The 20,375-nt window shown below is 40.5% G+C and overlaps 2 protein-coding genes across 3 annotated transcripts; one reads left to right on the top strand and one right to left on the bottom strand.

Annotated features, from left to right (window-relative positions):
- Positions 1–10,981: 10,981 nt before the first annotated feature.
- On the bottom strand, positions 10,982–12,276 carry LOC111398201. Its single transcript, XM_023025136.1, has 3 exons — positions 12,198–12,276; positions 11,424–12,117; positions 10,982–11,339 (listed from the first exon to the last, which is right to left on the bottom strand). The coding sequence occupies exons 1-3, from the start codon at positions 12,274–12,276 to the stop codon at positions 10,982–10,984; spliced, it is 1,131 nt and encodes a 376-aa protein (XP_022880904.1).
- Positions 12,277–14,990: 2,714 nt separating this feature from the next.
- LOC111398608 (F-box protein SKIP31-like) lies at positions 14,991–20,145 on the top strand. 2 transcript variants are annotated; one of them, XM_023025599.1, is made up of 9 exons: positions 14,991–15,291; positions 15,937–16,341; positions 16,464–16,537; positions 17,334–17,406; positions 17,834–17,944; positions 18,685–18,859; positions 18,982–19,100; positions 19,632–19,692; positions 19,774–20,145. In XM_023025599.1, exons 1-9 carry the CDS (start codon positions 15,214–15,216, stop codon positions 19,842–19,844), a joined length of 1,167 nt encoding a protein of 388 aa, XP_022881367.1. In that variant the 5' UTR covers positions 14,991–15,213; the 3' UTR covers positions 19,845–20,145. The 2 variants fall into 2 exon arrangements, with proteins under 2 accessions (XP_022881367.1, XP_022881368.1); XM_023025600.1 differs by having other exon boundaries at positions 18,715–18,859.
- Positions 20,146–20,375: the final 230 nt, after the last annotated feature.

Below are 20,375 nucleotides of genomic sequence, written 5' to 3' on the forward strand. Positions count from 1 at the left end.
ACACTCTAACTACTTCAGCAACGGTACAAATCACCTCGAATTTTACACCCGATAACTTGGGAGTTTATAAATTCGAATCTCCATATACGTTGAAAAAGGCCACTTATATGTACAAGGCACATATGCCTCAGCCCCTATCCTGATGGTCATTGGTGTAGACATTTGGAAAATTCTTGAGAATATGTAAACAATTGGACTTGGGGGACTGGCATTATGGATTTCTTTCCTTGTCCGAAGTTGATCAAGAGATTGTAAATTTTATGTTTCCCATGAATCGTACATAGATTTGGGGGACTATTGTTACTAATCATACAAAATGACCCACATGGAGGTCCTCATATTTGGACACGTGGCAAGTGTGCAAAAGGGATCAACATCCGAAATTGTCTTATTGAGCGCCGAGGCTGTTTCATTGAGAATAGTCAAAGTGGCCCTATCCTTCTTTCTGAGGTGGTTTAACTTCTGTTGCCGAATTTCTGAAGTATCTAAGATCTTTGGCAAGTTTAGTTGGGACATCTCTAGAATTGATTGACGTAACGTGCACATTTAATGATTGTCAGGGATGTTAGCCTATGTTTGTAGAGTGACTGACCTCCAGTAAAAAATCTATCAATGTAATTAATCTGGAATAGAGTTGATGTGATACAAAGGGTCGGCAAATCAGGTCACGTAGATCCAATCCAATGATAACCACGTCGACCTGATCACCATAAATAAACAATTCTTGTATTGTTTAAGGATGTATCCTTGAATAGAAAAGAGAACACAATACATTGTCTCTATCTTCTTCTTCTTCTTCTACAAACTTATTTACAGTAGAAACACTACAAAATGGGTCCACGCGTACACTATCTCCTAATGATACCTGTTGGCCATTTTCTGAGGTCAACAAAGACATTAACAATGAAAAGAGAAGTGGAAACCTGGACAAATTGAAAAATCAAGGGACGGGGAAATACAGAAAAAATGGTTTTTTCTTAGAAATCCTTCAAAAGAAAAAGGGAAAGAAAAGGTTAAAGCAAAGAGAATTTTTCTAAAATACAAATTTTATTAACAGAATTAATACAGGATGACAGCTATATTCTATCTTTAACTGCTACCAAAATCATAGGATATAAATAGTAAAATTCAGCTTTCTCCCAGAATTTAAAATAATCATAGCTTCATCTAGGGTTTTTGCCAGCAATTGTAGAGCTCTAATAGCTGCGATCAGGTCTGCTACTAAAGTTACCACAATCACTACAGTTCCAAAGGCCAAATCTAGTAATGCTGGCATACTCAAGGTCCAAAGTGTCTCTCCTGCTCTCGCCAAGTTCATTGGTTCAAGAAATCTGGGAGTATGTTAAATCACAAAAGCTACAGGTCCTAATCCTTGTCGAATGAATATAATTTCTATTTCAATGATTTATTTATTTATTTTTATTTTGGATTTTTATTGTGTTATTTGAACATCGTCTTAACGTTTTATGATGGTTACTAGTATGAATTATGCATTGTTATCATACTCTGTTCTCAGTTTTCATTCCGTACATGCCAGATAATGAATTAGTAACTAATTTTTATTCATCCATTTGACTCTTTCGATGGGAATGATAAAACCTGTGCATGCAAAAGATTTTATTGAAAAAATGAATCATTTCTCAGGGACAAAACTGATGTGGGTATTATATTGTAATGGAAAAAATTTTGCAGTGTAAAGTACTGCAAACTGTAATTTTGTAAGTTATGCTTAGTATTTCTGCATTGCACACTTCAGTAATTGCACCTTGTTATGATCAGGGTCAAGGCTAGTATAGCATAGTATAATAATATGAATGCACAAAGATGTTAAATATTTTGTTGGTTAGACTCAAAGCTGATATCTCTATAGATTGTATACATGTATTTTGAGATGTTGAGTGCATATGCTACCTGAACATGGTAACGTTGAACAATCTTTCTTGAGCACAACACTTCCATGCTTGTCACTTGGACCCTTCTCTGGCAGGATCAGAACAGATGTGACATTACACATACGAGTGTTATGGGTTGTTTCATTATGCTTGTCTTGGTTCTGAAAATGATTTTAGGCCTTTTAACAATTATGCAGATGCTTCTCTAATCTGTATTTTTAATCTTTGAATTGACCATTATTTTTAAGTAAAGGAGATATTTTTTTATCATCTAATATATTTGGGAAAACGGTAAAGTGTTGGAAGTTTTGGTGGATCAATGAGTACCATTTTTTTGTCTTCTACCTCTAAAATGTCTACTCTTTGGCTCTCTGCTAATGTCTTCATAATTTCAATGTCATTTTGGAGAACCCTGCTAATAAGAAAGAGATTTACTGTGACAACACATTGAAGACCATTTTTTATGGCAAGGAGAAGGTTGATTTTCCAAGAATTGCAAAAGTGTTGTCCAACCATTTCCCAAAGGCTACTTAAGGTTGGACTAGGCTAGGCTAGACTTTAGTAGTTTACATATATCCTTGTGGATGGTATTCTGTGTACGATGTGCCTTGTGCGTCTCTTATATTTTTGATGCCTATCTATCCTCTTGTCATGCTGTTGGATTTATGATTATGAAATCTAGTGCATAAACTAAATGTCATGTGATGCAACTTCTTTGAAAGATGAAATTGAAGAATTTAAGGGATTTCGCACTTTGTCAATGTTTTGAAGCTGTGTCCTACGAGAAATGGAAGTGACTTTGTGTTCAAATTGTAAGGCCACGCCCTGCTGTTTGATATTTACAACGGGAATGAAATCTTGGTCACGCTATTGTATTCGGCACATTCCTGGGACAGGAGGAAGTCTTCTTTTAGTCTCACATAAGATTAAGTTGTTAGGGGTACGATGTTCGTAGCAACTTCACCTAGATACGGGGCTAGCCTCGAGTTAATGGTTGGGTTTGCTCACAGCCACATTTCTCAAAATTGTTTAGATTTTGTTTAATATCTGGTAAATCCAAATGTGTTTGGCATGCAAAATTTATAAAGGTTTGGATGCCTGTAACGTACGTGAGACTATAGCGCAGGAGAGCTTGGTCATTTCACGAGGATTTTGTAACGGTTGATTTTTGGTATGTTTTTGTTGTTTAAGGATAAATATTCAAGCTTGACGTATCTTGAAAATTAAGAAGAGGGTGGAGAAAAACTAGAGGAATTAATAACTTGGGGAGTGAAAGTCAGGAGTTGAAATAAAGAGTCGACCATCAGATGAACGGCAAGAAACTCTTTGTGATTCTTCGAATATTATCATCCCATCAACTGGTAAGAAGAAAAATCTACATGAATAGACTTAGAAAGTTGAAAAAACACGTGGATATGTTTATTAGGATTTACCACACAATCAACTTAGGGATTGAGGCACCTTTGATTTGATCAACAAGATCATGATATTAAGAAAAGGGATTCTTTTTCGAAAATTTTTTCATTCATGTGACCAGAAAGTGCATCTCTTTCTTTTCCATTTCTACATTATTGATAATTATAACCTGATGCTACCAAAAATTGTACCTGTTGATTTTCCGAGTTTGATGATTTTCATTGAGCACGATCGTAGTTTTTCGATAACTGAAATAAAGGCAACGAGCTATGTTCTCGTCGCTCCTCCGATGCTTAAGTCAGAAAGGGAATTATATGCGTGAGGCTATAAATTGGAGAATAATGAGAACGTACTTGAATAATGACTCAATGTTCTGTATTTATAGTAGTAAGCGACATTCTCCTAGTGAGACTTAACTAGCTGGATATCTTTATCTGTTGGAGTCCTATACGGTTAAGGAGTTGGACAAATACCAAAATTATGCTTAAGATAGAGTCCTTTCAGAGTCAAGTATCCAAATAGTAGTCCATAGTTAAAGTTCCAAGTAGATAGGAATCCTATTGGATCAACAAAAACCAAGAATGTCGAGGAGACTAATTCCCGAGGACATCATATCCCGAGGACGTCAAGCGTACAACACCGTCGTCACACGATTGCCATCCTCGAGCATGTGTCATCGAGGACAATGCTCGAGGACATCAAGCTGCAATATGGTGAGGGAGTTATTTCTAGTCATCGAGGATAATGCTCGGGTATAGACGAATAATAAGGTGTATCACAGGCCCCCGTGCGTCTGTCCCTGGGATCGAGCTCAAAACAGATTCTCAAGGTGCGAGATGCAGAGAGCTCGAGGACATATGAGAACTATCGTCGAGGTCAATAACAAGAAGAGGAGACATCGAGTTGAAATGCGTGAGAATGGACTATCTCAGTAAAAAAAGGGTATTTGGATGGGTGACACGTGGCCAGGGTTAATGGCTGAAATTGATGTGACCCTTGGTCTTCCCCCAGGTTCTATAAATACTCCTTGATCCTATTCATTTTTTACTTTTTACTCTCTGTGAAACCTTCAGAGCGAGATCGGGGTCGAGCTAAAAACTTTGCTTTTTGTTGTTTGGGCGTCGGGTAACTGAGGTAAGGTTCTGGACTTTTAAGTTATTTCTTTAGTTTTTAATTAAAAGAAGATGTCGAGTACTGAGAGTGATCGAGGATCTGAGAGCTCGGGGGATACTAGGGATGATAGGACTCAGATAATACCTATGACAGTCCTTTAGATGCTCATCCTAGGGCGGTAGAAGTTCTCGAGCTTACGTATCCCGACGTTCAGTGTAGGTTTAAAGAACATTTAGCATTGCAGGCGGCGAGGGAGTTTGAGGTCATGCCCTACAATGACTGTAGGTCTCCCAACCCAGAGGATAGGATGAATAAGGCTCGGAGTGGGAAGTTTGTGATTTTTAAGGATTCTTTGAAGACCGGGTTCAGGTGGCCCATGCACCACCCATTTTTTGTAAGCTTTCTAGTCCAGCATTCTATGTGCCCAGGACAGTTAGTGCGCAATGGGTGGAGAATGCTAGTTTATTTCTTCATCGCCTGTAGGTATCTAGGCATCACTCCTTACCTCGACCTATGTAGGATGGTCTTCGAGCTAAAATAGCTCCCTAGGTTTACATGCTTTGCTTACCTTTCGTCTTGAGGTGCATTTAGGATCCCGAGGATGCCCGGTTCATTAAAGGGGTGGAAGGATAAGTGGTTCTATGTTATAACTCGAGATCCCGATCTCCCTTTCTGGCCTTTGTGGGATATCCCGGACACAGCAAAATTTTGTGAGGGACAGGCCTATTTTGAGACCCTAGAGAGGGATCGACAGATGTTAGAAGATCTCGAGCCCTTGGTGTATGCTTTAGATGATATTCTCGGGGATGACATTCTCGACCTTGCCCGTGCGAAAGGCCTCGAGGGTAGGATGTTTATTCTTCAGTCCATTTGTTTCTTATTGCTCGATCATGTGTTCGTGCTTAATACTTGGATTTTGTGTAGATATGTCTTTTGATCCATTAGCTCTTCGTCGAGCCGTGAATTCCAAATCCAAGGAGCCTCAGGTCAGGGCTCTTGGTCAGAAAAAGGGGAAGAAAAGGCCCCGAGTGTATACAACAGAAGTGACTCCTCAGGGTCCTGGCAAATCGTTGACATCAAGGCCTCGACCTCCAAGCCCCATTTCACAACGACGACAGGGAGAGTCATCCCGACCGTCACCTAGGCCACTCCCTCCTCGGGTTACTCCTGAGGTTGTTGATCTTGACGATGACTCTATTCTTCCGGTGGCCTCGATCATCGAGGATTTTGAGCGATGCCATCTTGTCCCGAGCATCGTGGTAAAATATCGAGGTGACGTTGGGTTCGACGAGGGGATGAAAGCTCTCGAGCTCCTTACTTTGAAGGTAAAACTTTATTTCCTTACGTGAATTTTCCATGTATTTTTCCTGTTCTTATGCTCTGTCTGTTATGATACCAGACACTCAACGTTGCTCGAGGGCTGTCACTGCAAGAGATAGACGAATCCTACAAGATAGCTGGACTGGTCGAGGCTGCTGAGCTTCGAGATAAAAAGCTATCTGATGCTGAGGTTGCCCGAGCCCAAGTTCTGAAGGAGAGGGATGATTCTAGGCTCGAGCTGAGAAAGGCTTGGGATGAGATTGGTATTGCTAAGGATGAGGCCGAAGAGTTGAAGCTAAAGCTTGAGCAACTGAAGAGGGATATGGAGTCTAAGATTGAGGGAGCCTGAGTATCCGCTATCGAGGACTTTAAAAAGTCCGAGGAAATGGATAAGTTGAAGGGCGAGTACGCCTTAGGCTCGTACCTTCATGGTTTGAAGGAAGCTCGAGCTTTTCTGAGGGCCAAGATGCTCGAGGTTGATCCCAAGGATCTCAAGATGATCCCTCAGGTTGTTGAGAGTCTCGAGCTTTCGGACGTCGAGGAGAATGTGGAAGGTACAGCCGAGGACGATGATGATGCCTTCGAGGATGAAGGCCCTGCTCCCGGAGACGAGGACCAGGATTAGGCAATCTCAACCCCTAAACCCCCAACGTTTTGTTTTGATGTAAATGTAATTGCAATTGGCCGAACATGACTTCGACTCTTTTTGTTAAGTTTTGGAAATGAATGCTCAATTTTTTGTAACGTCATTATTTTTGTCATGCTCGACCAACATAATTATCTCGAGGACCGAACTTCACAATCGTTTTCGTAATGATGCTTTGAGCTCGAGCATACACATGTATATCTCGAGGACTCGATTTTAGAGAATCATTTTGGTAATGATGTATTGTGCTCGATCATACACATGTATCTCGAGGACTCGATTTTATAAAATCATTTTGGTAATAATGTATTGAGCTCGAGCATACACATGTATCTCGAGGACTCGATTTTATTAAAATCATTTTAGTAATAATGTGTTGAGCTCGAGCATACACATGTCTATCTCGAGGACTGATTTTATAAAATCATTTTGGTAACAACGTGTTGAGCTCGAGCATACACATGTATATCTCGAGGACTCGATTTTATAAAATCATTTTGGTAATAATGTGTTGAGCTCGAGCATACACATGTATATCTCGAGGACTTGATTTTATAAAATCATTTTGGTAATAATGTGTTGAGCTCGAGCATACACAAATTTCCACTATTGCTCGGGAGAAGACATTAAAGGTGCTTTCGCGGGGTAAGGTTTTTGACGTGCTTGTGCGAGGCAAGGCTTTTGAAGTGCTTGCTCGGGCCAAGGCTTTTGATGTGCTTGCACGGGGTAAGACTTTTGAGGTGCTTGCATGGGGCAAAGCTTTTCAGGTACTTGCTCGAGGCAAGGCTTTTAGTAGCGAGATCACATTTTGATGAATAGTTTAATTCTTATTATACTTTAAAATAGACTTGGCACGCAGGCCTGACAACTAAAAACTTGAACCTTGGCACGCAGGCCTAACTACCGAAAAATAAGACTTGGCACGCAGGCCTGAAAACTGAAAACGTGAACCTTGACACGCAGGCCTGACTACCGAAAAATGGAAGAACAAGTTACTTGTAATATATTTTTAAATTCTCGACGTTCCATGGTCTTGGAAGTGGTCTCCCTGATGTATCCCTTAAACTGTATGCACCTCCTTGAAGTTGTCGTATGACTTCGAAAGCCCTTCTCAAATTGGTTGTAGCTTGCCCGGGGCATGATCTGCTGCTTTGGCTCTTCTTAACACAAGGTCTCCGGCTCTGAATCTCCGCGTCCTCACTTTTTTATTGAAATACTTTGCTGTTTTATCTTGGTAAGAGGCCATTCTTAAAATTGCCTGATCACGAACTTCTTCCAAGAGGTCGAGGTGTTCAGTGGTGCGCCCTGTATCTTCGGGCTCGAGTCTTCTTTGGCTGGGCAACCTGACTTTAACAGGGATGGTGGCCTCAATACCGAAGCCAACATGAAGGGGGTTCCCCCGTAGCGATTCTGTGGGACGTTCTATATGTCCAAAGTATGGAAGGTAACTCGTCAGACCAGGAACCTCTTGCATCTTCGATCCTTGTACAGAAGTCTTGCAATATAATCCGATTGGTCACTTCGACAAGACCATTACTTTGAGGACGGGAAATTGATGTCAAACGGTGATTGACCCCCAGGTTAGAGCAGAAGTTTTTAAATTGTGCGTTGTCAAATTGCCTGCCATTATCAGTTATGAGGACTTTCGGTATCCCGAACCTGCATATGATGGACTTCCAAATGAAAGTTCTCAACTTAGGCTCTGAAATCGTTGTTAAAGGCTCAACTTCCACCCATTTAGTGAAATACTCTACAGCCATAGCCACAAACTTCAATTGCCCCCTAGTTATTGGAAAGGGACCAAGGATGTCAATTCCCAACTGCTCAAACGGGCCATGCAAGTAATGCTAGTGAGGTCCTCCGCGAGAGAGTGGATGATATTGTCGAATCTCTGGCACTTGTCACACTTTTTGACATGTTCCCGAGCATCTTTCTTCATGGTAGGCCAATAATATTCATACCTTATGAGCTTGAAGGCTAATGCCCAAGCTCCTTGATGGTTCCCACATATTCCTTCATGAACTTCTTCTAGGGCCTGAGATGATTCGGAAGGCTTAAGGCATCTGAGGTATGGAAGTGTAAGGCTTCTGTGAAATAAAACTCCTTCAATCATGCAATACGTTAGAGCTTTGCACCGGATTCTTCTTGCCGCTCGAGGATCTTCTGGAAGATTGCCATGTTTTACGCAGTCCACTATTGGATCTATCCACGATGGCTCATTATCAATATCCATGACGCCTATGGTCTGATTGATCTTAGCTCGGTTACAATTCTAACATGGACTGTCCTATCAAGCCCATCTATTCCCATAAACACCAATCTTGACAAGGTATCGGCCTTACAATTCTCAGCCCGAGTAATTTTCACAATTTCACAACTCTTGAACTTTCTCTGGAGATCATGCACTTTCAAGCAATATAAGCTCATCTTCTTGTCCTTCCTATCGAACGTCCCTTCAATTTGTCCAACGACCAACTGAAAATCACTGTAAATTTTGATATTTTCAAGCTCGAGATGATGGCAAGTTCCATGGCTATGATGACGGCCTCATATTATGCTTCATTATTGGTTGCCTCAAATTCGAACCTGAGTGCACACTGAATGTCTATGAGCATGTCCGGGCTTATGATTATGACCCCTGCACCCGAGGCCAAGGAATTTGATGCTCCATCTACAAAAATTTGCCACACGCCTGTGGAGGAGCTCGAGCTACCATTTGGCCCCCGAGGCCTTAGGGTGAGTTCTGCAATGAAGTCAGCTAAGGCCTGAGCTTTGATAGATGGACGGGGCTTGAACTCTATGTCAAATTCTCCGAGTTCAATTGCCCACTTCAGTAATCTTCCTGAGACGTCTAGTTTTTGAAGAATGTATTTTAGAGGCTGATTGGTGAGTACTACAATAGGACGTGACTGAAAATATTGTCGAAGCTTTCGTGTTGCCACTACCACTGCAAGGGTAAGCTGTTCTGCGAAAGTGTATCTTGTTTCTGCATCAGGTAGGACTTTGCTTACGTAATAAATGGGTTGCTGGGCCCTGTTAGCCTCTTTCACCAAGACACCACTCACTGCATTCTAAGACACGACTAAGTACAAATACAAAGTATCCCCGAGTTCGGGTTTTGTGAGGATAGGAGGAGATTCCAATGTCTGCTTGAGCTCCTGAAAAGCTTTCTCGCACTCCTCATTCCATTCAAAGCAATGATTACCTCTGAGGGCTTTGAAGAAAGGGAAGCACCTGTCTGTTGCTCGGGACATGAACCTGTTTAAGGCGGCTACCCTGTCTGTCAACTTTTGAACTTCTTTCTTGGTCCTTGGTGATTCCATTGCTGCCAAACCTGAATCTTATCGGGGTTGGCCTCAATCCCCTGATGAGTGATTATAAAACCCAGAAACTTTCTCGAAGCAACGCCAAATAGACACTTTTCAGGATTGAGCTTCATCTTATACTTTCGTAGGGTGGCGAACACTTCCTCGAGATCAGATACATGTCTTTCTAGCTTCCTGCTCTTTACCCCCATGTCATCAACGTAGGCCTCAATATTCTTCCCTATCAAATTAGCAAAGATTTTGTTGATCAGGCTCTGATATGTTGTCCCAGCATTCTTCAACCTAAACGGCATGACCCGATAGCAATATATGGCTGAATCAGCTATAAATGAGGTCTTCTCTTGGTTTTCTTTGGCCATGAAGATTTGATGATATCCTGAGAATGCGTCTAAAAAGCTGTACAACTTATGTACGAATGTGCTATCCACAAGATTATCAATCCTGGGTAGCGAGTAGCTGTCTTTTGGGCATGCCTTATTGAGATCGGTGAAGTCGATGCAAACCCTCCATTTGCCACTGACCTTCTTTACAAGAACAACGTTAGCGAGCCAATCGGGGTATTGGACTTCCCTAATGAACCCCGCTCTCATTAATTTGTCGACCTCTTGCTGAATGACCATACGTCTTTTCGGCACAAACTGCCTCTTCTTTTGCTTAACAGGTTTGGCCTCTGGGCTGATATTGAGTCTATGGACAGCTACTTCTGAGTCTATCCCTGGCATATCCTCCACCTTCCATGCAAAAATATCAATGTTGTGGGACAGACAATTGATGACTTCCTCCCGAAGGCTGGCCTTAAGATCCCGACCAATAGTAACCACTTTTCCTTGCTCGAGCTCAACCACTTCCAATTCCTCAACGGGGCCCAATCTACTCCTTGGCTCGAGCTCGAGCTCGAGGTCTGAAAGTTGCATGACGTCAGTACTCATCCCTCGGATGCTAGTAACATAGCACTGTCTGACAGCTGTTTGGTCTCCTCAAACTACTCTGATGCCATGACATGTGGGGAACTTCATGGCTACGTGGAAAGTTGACACAATATCCTGGATTTTGTTCAGTAGGGGTCTTCCCAAAATGATGTTGTAGGCCATTGGGGTATTAACCACTTGGAATGGTGTGATCTCCGTCACTTGTGTGTTACCAGTTCCTAATGTAAGCGGGAGCTCGACGATGCCTTCAGGGATAATGACTCCACCACCAAATCCCTGTAGAGGAGTTTTTACTGCTTTGAGCTGTTTGGGAGAGATCCCCATTTTGGCGAAAGCCTCCTACGAGAGTATATTTGCTGCACTCTCATTATCAACCAGAATCCTTTTTACTTCGAAGTTAGCCACAATTGCAGAGACGACCAAGGCATCGTCATGAGGATATGATATTCCTTCCAAATCTGTTGCTTCAAAAGTGATGTCTTTGACTTCATCATGGGATTCGCTTGGCATATGAGCATGTTGGCGGGCATACTGCTTTCGCCCAGTACTTGTGTCTCCTCCGGATGCTATGCCCCCAACTATAATATTAATGGTCCTGGCGGTGGGTTGAGCACTGCTTCCGGCTCCAGGCTCTTTTCGATTGTCACGGTCATTCCTCGGGTGTTTATCATGACCAATGTAATTCTTTAAAAATCCTCTTTTGATAAGGACTTCAATTTCTCGCTATAAAACATGACAATCCTCTGTGGTATGCCCATGATCCCGGTGAAATTCGCGATACTTGCTCCTATCTCTTGTGTCAGGGGGTGACTTTATCCTTGAAGGCCACTTTAATTCTTTCATATCCTTAATCTCCATCAAGATATTTGTCTTAGAGGTGTTCAACCGAGTGAGTGGTGCTGACGACGCCTCATTCCTACGCTTATCCCGAGGAAGCTCATGCCGGGGAATGGGATCATGTTGCCTCTTATTCTTGGCCTTTTCATGGGAAGGACCAGGTTTCCTTGGATTTAGTGTTTCCTCCATATTAATGTATTTTTCGGCTCGGGTGAGGAGCTCAGTCACTGTCTGCGGCAGGGTCTTTGATAAAGACATCTTGAAAGTTTCACATCTTATGGCGTAAGTGAGGGCGGAGACAGCTACTGTGATGTGAAGGTCGGGTATTTGAATCCTTTCCTTGTTAAACCTTGTCATAAATCCTCGTAGGGTTTCAGTTGATCCTTGGAGAAGTTGCATGAGAGAGGCTGCAGTCTTCCTAATTCGCTTGCTACTTGCAAAGAAGGCTGAGAACTTATCAGCCAAATCTGAGAATGAGGCTATGGAGTTAGGCTCCAATGTCGAAAACCAATCCCTAGCAGCATTAGTCAACGTTTGTGGAAAAGCTTTGCACATAACCTGATCCGGTGCAACTTGCAAGTTCATGACATCAGTGTATACATTGAGATGGTTGATGGGGTCGATCGTCCCATCATACTCTTTAATGTGAGGATATTTGAATTTGTCGGGCAAGGGATATGATAATATCTCTGGTGTGAATGGAGTGTTGGGGTGAAACCTGTTGGCCCCCGAGCATTCCGTTGCAGGCCAGCTGTAATTCCTTCTTGAATGATCCGGGCAATTTCACCGAAATCCATGGCGTCCGATCTCGAGCCTGAGGCCAAATTGTGAATACCCGAGGTTCCTACTCCGCCAGTTGCGGGGTTTGGTGGTCATGCTCGAGCATCAGCCATAAAATTGCCATGCTCTGCCTGCGCTAGCGACGGATGTGAATTTCTTTGACTTAACAGTTGCGTGAGCGTGGCCACCTGCTGACGGAGCTCTTCAAAGGCTTCGGTTGTGATGACCGTTGGCAAAGGTGCGGGCACTTCTGACGATTCTTCATGAGGAGCCGATTGATCTTCAGCAGGATGAGGGATGGGAGAGGATGAGCTTGCGGGAGGAAGACCTGATCATGTGTTAACCATGGCTTTTGGTAGCGTTTCCCACAGACGGCGCCAATGATGCTATCAAAAATCGTACCTGTTGATTTCTTGAGCTTGATGGTTTTGATTGAGCACGATCGTAGTCTTCCGATACCTGAAACAAAGGCAACGAGGTATGTTCACGTCGCCCCTCCGGTGCTTAAGTCAGAAAGGGAATTATATGCGTGAAGTTATAAACTAGAGAATAATGAGAACATACCTAAATAATGGCTCAAGGTTCTGTATTTATAGTAGTAAGCAACATTCTCCTAGTGGGACTCAACTAACTCGATATCCTTATCTGTTGGAGTCCTGTACGGTTAAGGAGTTGGACAAATACCAAAATTATGATTAAGATAGAGTCCTTTCAGAGTCAAGTATCGAAATAGTAGTCCATAGTTAGAGTTCCAAGTTGATAGGAATCCTATTGGATCAACACAAACCAAGAATGTCGAGGAGACTAATTCCCGAGGACATCATATCCCGAGGACATCGAGCGTACAAGATCGTCGTCACACGATTGCCATCCTCGAGCATGTGTCATTGAGGACAATGCTCGAGGACATCAAGTTGCAATATGGTGAGGGAGTTATTTCTAGTCATCGAGGATAATGCTCGGGTATAGACGAATAATAAGGTGTATCATAACCTATTAAAACTATTGGTTCAGTCTAGGAGGCTAGTATGAAATGAGAACCTAGTTTCATTTTACTGCCTTCATTATTCATCATACTAAGTGAAGAATGTTCGAACCCATCCACATAGAAAAGAAGAGAGAAGCATTCCCCGGGGGGGGGGGGGGTTGAATGCCACATGCAATGCACACGTGTGGATTCTCACTTAGATATTTCTACTTAGGAAAAATTTAAAAGTTAGGTGTCAATTATGACACAATTCAAATTTCAAGTTTCAAAATGCATAATTCGGGTATTAACTAATTAACTAAAAAAATTTATTAATTAAATATAATAAGGTCACAATTATGTCATTAATGATCACATTTATATAATTATAAGACACAATTTATTTAGTGGTCACATATTATCAAATAATTGATCACAGTTTATTTCTAGATCACAAATTGAATATTTTATAGGTCATAGATTATTTCGAGGTCGCAGATAAAATTTTTTATAGGTCACAATTTATTTTATTGATAACAAATCAAAAAAAAATTTAGGTCACAGTTTATCTACCATTCATGTATTTTCAAATTTGATGGTCAGAAATTATTTTTAAGTTACAAATTACCGAATTTTAAGGTCACAATTTAATAGTTAGTCACAAAGAATCAAATAGTTAGTCACATGCACCAAACAGTGGGTCACATACCACCAGTACTGTTGACGCCACTAGATCCACCACCAACCCTGTCATCGTCGTCACCACCGCAATAACACCACCACAACACAACACCGCAACATTATCACCAACAAAACTGTTATACCAAATCCAATCAACTGCCAACAAAAAGCCACAAAAACCACCATTGTCAGATCTCCAACCACCACTATAACATTCCACCACCACTGTTACACTACTACCACCACCACTAACAACCTAAAATCCAAAACAATCACCAACGAGAACAGAGAATCTCTATCTCCACCACACCCCAAACCTACCACTACGTCCACCTCCACCCTATCATCGCCAACAACACAGACATCACCACACTACAACACCCAACAAAAAAAATAAAAAATAAAAAATAAAAAATAAAATCCCAAACTCGCCACCACCTCCATCATCGTTGTCGTCGCCAGATCACCACCATCCTCATCACCACCAACAACACGGACATTACCACACCACTTCACAACCACCACCCAAAAAAAAAAAAAAAAAAAAAAAAACAAAACCCCCCCCCCCCCCCACCCCCCCCAAAAAAAAAAAAAAAAAAAAAAAAAAAAAAACCAAACCCCCCACCACCTCTACCCCGTCGCTGCCAACACCACGACTGATATCACAATTGCACTACACCATCACCATCGCCACCAGATCGCATCAACGGAGAGACAGATGCAGAATACAACGAGAGAGAGCCTATCGCTGGTGGTGCGTCTGTTGTTGAGTGTGATGATCGTCGGTAGTCGATCGCCTATTTAGGGTGGTGACGAGTGTGGGGAGAAATGACACAAAGATGAATAGGAAGAAGAAAAATTATTTTGGGTTAGTATGGAATTAGTTATTGTGTGTAATATTTAATTATTAATACAATACCTGAAATCTAATTAAAAAAATTTCAGACCTGATTTTTGCACAGTGAAAATTCAAATATTTGTATCTGTGTAATTTCCACTTTCTGCTGTCCCCTCGAAATAATCGAAATCATCAGGCCCCTATCCGGCCCAAATTTATGACCCGAACTTGCGACCCGATAGCCTCGAGACGCGGTGAAATGCCACGCAAATCTTGTTCTTTCTCTCTCCTCATTTCATCCCGTCGCTTTTCCCACCTTCCGTAAATCAACGGTCCAGATTCGACGATGATCTCACCTTGAATTTTCTGGTGGCCTTACTCCCTGACAACACCCACCGCCTACACATATACATATGCGTACCCGTATCCTTTGATCAGTTTTTTTACTTGAAAATTTTCGTAATTGTTATGGCTTCTGATGATGATGATGATGAAGTCCTCGCTCAATTCCTGGAATCTGAAGTCCTGGCTGAACTCTCCGATGAGGTAATTATGTATTTATTGTCTTGGAATTCAAAGATAAAAATAATTAGGCTTAAAATTTACATTTATATCTAGAGATCAAAATTTTAGGGTATTGGCCCCCTAAATTCTCTATTTCAAGTATGCTTGTATTCCTATTTCCTCTAAAAGGACTATCTTTCTTAACTATGGAACATATTTTTATTTTTACTAAATAAATTGTTTGATTCACTAATGTTTTATCATTTGAAGTGTAATTAGTTTACTAGTTATATGTTGATTCATGGAAAAATTTGCCTTTTATAATGCGGCATGCTGAAGTTTTGGATAAGCGTGTGTGTTAGACAGCATTGAATGAGTGTCCAAAATGAGATTTCATATTTTCATTTGGAGATGGTCTAAGAAATGTTGGACACTTAGTCGGACTGGGATCTGTGATTAACGTGTTCGAACAATGTTATTTACCAAAAGGGATGTGTTTGCCTTCTGGAAGGCATCTATGCGTTTCTTTAGATCCAGTTTACCTTAGACGTTTACTTTAGTGATAATTGAGCCTAGGATTCCTTTTGTTCTAACATCACAATTTTTTACACCATGTATGTGCAAGATTTTTTTATGATACACTTCTGCATTTGAGCATAACTGTGGTCTCTTGGACGTGTGTTTTAGGAAGAACTGAAGACAGTGGAGGAGACAGTTGAGTTGGAGGACGATAAAGCAGATGAGGAAGAGAGAGATGGAAAAAGATTGCATGTTGAAGAGGATTTGCTAAGTGAAGAGGAAGAGAAGAAACAGCAAGAAACAAAGAGAATCAGAGTTGAGGAAGGTGAAATCAGTGAAGAGGGATTATCGAGGGCATTGATATCTTCTTCTTCTTCTTCTTCATCATCCTTGGAATTGGGAGCTGAAGCTGTCTTGTTGCCTCCAAAAAATGGGATAATTAAAGTCAACAATACAAATAATGGCTGGGAGAATAGGGAAAGCAGACGGGTATCTAGGAGGATTGAAAGTGGGGTTTGTAGTAAAGTCCCTCCTGAATTGTTCCATCACATCCTCAAATTTCTCTCATCAGAGGTATCTAGATTTGCATTTAAATTTTTATCATTTGTGTGTTTTTCCTGTTTTGATTCTGATTTTTTTTTCCTTGAGTTGCTACTTATTATGAAGTTCATTCATCTGTCATAATTGGACTGCAGGATCTTAGTGCTTGCTCATTGGTGTGTAAATTCCTTAGCTATGCTGCTTCAGACGAGTCCTTGTGGCGTCGCCTGTGAGTAAACATATACCACCCTGCCCAAGCTGCTACTTTTCCATGTTTTCACGTGCATGTTTTATATCAATTGCTATTGCAACATCTGATTTGTCATGATTTGTGCCTTCTTTCCTTTGAGGGTGTTGAATTTTTGCATATGCTGATGTTTTCTTCATCTTCCACATTTTAAATGTTCACTTCTTAATAAAAATGCTCCATAGGAAGATCTAGGAGGTTCAAATACAATTATAAACGTTTCTTGTATTAACAAGAACTATATATTTTTTTGGTAAAAATTGAAATTTTTGAATATGTTTTTCAGTGTCTTCTGGAGTGCAGTACTTCTACACAATACAACTCTATTTTGTACGGTCGTTTGTTACTGAATGATGGCAGACTTTCATTGATGCTTGTGATTTTGCTTATGTCGCTGGTGTATGCAAGGACAATAATTTTTTCCATTACTTTTTTAAGCATTTTCCTTTTATAGGATTCTAGTCTAAGAAGTAAATCTAGTTACCCCGTACTTGGTGATGTACATCTTAGAGCGTATGGCAGTCAATGTTTGAGAAAAGCAAATGCGATTATTTTACATGTGTATTTGACACAATTTCCCCCTCCCCTGTGGTAGTGGATGTTTTGCTTTTGATGAGCTTGGAAAACTTGTACTGATTATAACTGCAAAGTTGTGCTTCTCACCATAGTTGGCCTCATATTTCAAATGTGGCTGATTTTACCTAGCAACTTAAAAAGGTGTTCTTATACATCCTATCACTCTATTGAGGAAAAATAATACATTTGTATTTTTGTGAAGATATTGTATGCGGTGGGGTCTGCTGCCTCCAAAAAAGCCACGGGAATGTGCTTGGAAGAAGCTGTACATTCAGGTTATTTAAGATTTGAGTTTGAATTCTATTATTTAGTTACAACTTTAATTATTAAATCTTCGTGGCATAAAATTGTGTTTATCCTTGTTTCAATCCTCCACAATGAAGCTAATTATTTCGCACATGATTATTATTACTTTTTTATATTAATTATATCACATTCTTATCATTAATTCAATCTCCTGTACCATCAGGTGCATGTGTGAGGGCTTAGTTTGAGTTTATTTTTGAATGTGGGGGGAGGTATAGGAGGGGGATGGAGAAAGAGTATCTAAATGAAGTACTGCTACCACTTGTTTCTCAAGACAGTTTCTAATAGCTTCATAGTGAATCCATACTTCTGAACATTTTGAACTTTGTGATGGATACTTTTGTGACACCTATCCAGATTGAATTTTAACGTGCATGTTATTCTTTTATCCTGCAGCGTGATGAAGAAGATATGGCAGAGTTTGTTAGGGGCTGCCCTTCTGAATTTAAAGAATATTACATCCAAATGCAGGTGGCAAAGAGAAGCCAAGCACCTCTTCCTTCTCAGGTAAACAGCGATTACTGTTTGGTGAAATGTTTATGGCATATCTAAATGGATTGATCGACAAATGCAGTACTTCTGACTAGATTCCATCTAAATTCAAATACTACATATTGACTCATTATTTTCATATCAGGCTACTTCTTTGTCTTCATATGCAATATTCACTTGGTAATTTCTTCATGCTTGGGGGGAAGGAAAGGGAGAGAACCTTCCGATTCTAGACATTTTTCCCTAATTTGTATTGTTCACATGGGTTCGAACATAATGTTTCATTGTTGTATGTTGCAGTAACCATATTATTGACGTATAAAAATTCATTACTAAGAATATGTTTATTTGCATATCTTTTACTTCTCCCCACCCGTCTTGTAAGACACTAATCAAATTAATGAACAATTAATCAGCCTAGGCCTCGCCTATGAACCCATTCCAGAGTCTGAATGTTTGATTGTCCCTCCAAACATGGGCAGGGAAATGGCCCCATGCTGATGTCCGGACGTTCACATAAATTTTTCAAATGAAGGACGAAAATAATCAGCGACTGGATTGGATATGCATAACTGAGATTAGTGTTTTAAGAATCCAACACATGACAATGTTACGAAGTGTAACTTTAATGACCAACAAAATTCTGGCAATGAATTTAAATTTCTATAGCTGTGTTTTATTTCCCTTCTTTTCGTCAGACTATGTTGTGTGTTTACATTTTTTTTAAAATTTGTTATATACTATTTGACATTAAGGTGAATGATGACCGTATAATTCTCGATAAGACACTTGCCGATCAAGTCTCTATGTGGAAGAGTAGCCGAGGCCTGGCTGACACAGTGGTAGCTGATCATGCTTGTTCTGGGGAAAGTTGCACTTACTATCAAATTGGTGACGTATTTGTTTGTGAAAAGACTGGGCATGTCCATGGTAAGAAGTGACCTTTTTTTTTTGGAAAATATGAAGCGCTTGTTTAAACAAAAATATTTTATCCTTGATACTTGTTGACCTGGATATTTGAAGCTTGCTGGTTTTTCCTCGTGTTTGTATAGTTTGCGATGACACGTGCAGAGAAGTAATTCCTGATCCCATGAACGAGCTCTTGGTTTGCGTCATTTCTGGACGCTGTTTTGACAGATTGCTGTCACCAGCTGAAATGGAACCTGATGCTGTAAGACCCCTTCTGCACCCGTACTTTTCTCTTATCTTTGCTTGTATGGGGTTTGAGATTCCTGTCTTCCTATTTTATTAGCTGATCTCTCTATCCTTGATGTCCACTTTCTTGAAAATAGAAAAAGCATCTTCAGGAAAACGCGTATTTAAAAATATTCCATCGGAATGATGCAAATTAAGCCACCGTTTGATCCCCATTAAATTCAATTACATTACATTCCATTTTTCTCTCTCATATTTTCAACCACACAATCTTCCATAAAATAATATTACACGTAAATCGAAAACTCTTCATTTTTTTTCAACCACTCATTTTTCTAAAAAATACTATACCCCCCGTTTTCATTTTCAGGTAATGGGGGTCAAACGGGGGCTAAATAAATCATATGTACATTTGGACTATGAGGATAAACATCAAATGCAATTATTTTTTCATTGTTATGGAACTAGTGTGGTTTGATGTTTTGACTTCAACTCTCCATGTGTCGCCTTTTAATCCAATGCTTGTGTTGCGGGGTTGAAAATTCAGGAACAGCAGCAAGGTGGTGCTACCGATGAAGCAGAGCCATTTATGGGATCTGGCCGTTTTGGTACGAGTCTTGTAGTATCTCTAAACTTGAAGTGTTATCGTAAACCTTATTCTTTCGACTAATGGCATTTACGTGTTTCAGCTCGAGCATACCAACTTGGATATAGTTGCAAGGACGAGCAAGAGCTAGAAGCTTGTTTGAGGTTTTGCTGATCTAGTTTTGCATGTGTAGCTGCTACTGTATGCCTAAAAAATCGTTCGATGATTGGCAAAATGGCACGAAAAATGTTTCTCAACTTGTATGTTGTGATTTCGTTTAAAGAGTGATCGTCACAATTCCATGGGTCAATTAAAAGTAGATCAATTTATTGAGGGCATCAAGGGGAAAAATAATTATTTCTGTACGTACCATTAGTCCCTCAAGTTTTGAAAGGATTTTGATGTTTCTGTTGCATGCTGAAATAATTGTCCACTAGGCTTCTACGTTAGCCACAAAAGAGCCCTATTGAATGTTCATGTGTCTGCATATTTGCGCCTAGATGTGCAGTCGAAGCGGCTTTTGTCTCGGTTCCCGAAGCATCATTTAGCAACAAAGCACGTCGATCGATAACACGGCAAAACGGACGATTTAGAATTAATCTACTTGTACAAATTTTGTTTACAAACTAAGGGTTGGCGAAATTTAGGCCATTGATTTCAAAAACTGTTTATGAAATGATTGATCTGGATGTTGTCAACATATAG

Source organism: Olea europaea, chromosome 8 (genome assembly GCF_002742605.1).
Source record: "Olea europaea var. sylvestris chromosome 8, O_europaea_v1, whole genome shotgun sequence".
Taxonomy (NCBI): domain Eukaryota; kingdom Viridiplantae; phylum Streptophyta; class Magnoliopsida; order Lamiales; family Oleaceae; genus Olea; species Olea europaea.

Excerpts from the sequence above, each read along its gene's own strand:
- LOC111398201 (XM_023025136.1), bottom strand. The coding sequence starts at position 12,276 with ATGGATTTCGGTGAAATTGCCCGGATCATTCAAGAAGGAATTACAGCT. Across the intron at positions 12,118-12,197 it reads GAATGCTCGGGGGCCAACAG|AGTATGATGGGACGATCGAC; the intron begins GTTTCACCCCAA and ends CTCACATTAAAG. Across the intron at positions 11,340-11,423 it reads GACACAAGAGATAGGAGCAA|AGGATTTTTAAAGAATTACA; the intron begins GTATCGCGAATT and ends CCTTATCAAAAG.
- LOC111398608 (XM_023025599.1), top strand. The coding sequence starts at position 15,214 with ATGGCTTCTGATGATGATGATGATGAAGTCCTCGCTCAATTCCTGGAA. Across the intron at positions 15,292-15,936 it reads TGGCTGAACTCTCCGATGAG|GAAGAACTGAAGACAGTGGA; the intron begins GTAATTATGTAT and ends CGTGTGTTTTAG. Across the intron at positions 16,538-17,333 it reads GAGTCCTTGTGGCGTCGCCT|ATATTGTATGCGGTGGGGTC; the intron begins GTGAGTAAACAT and ends ATTTTTGTGAAG.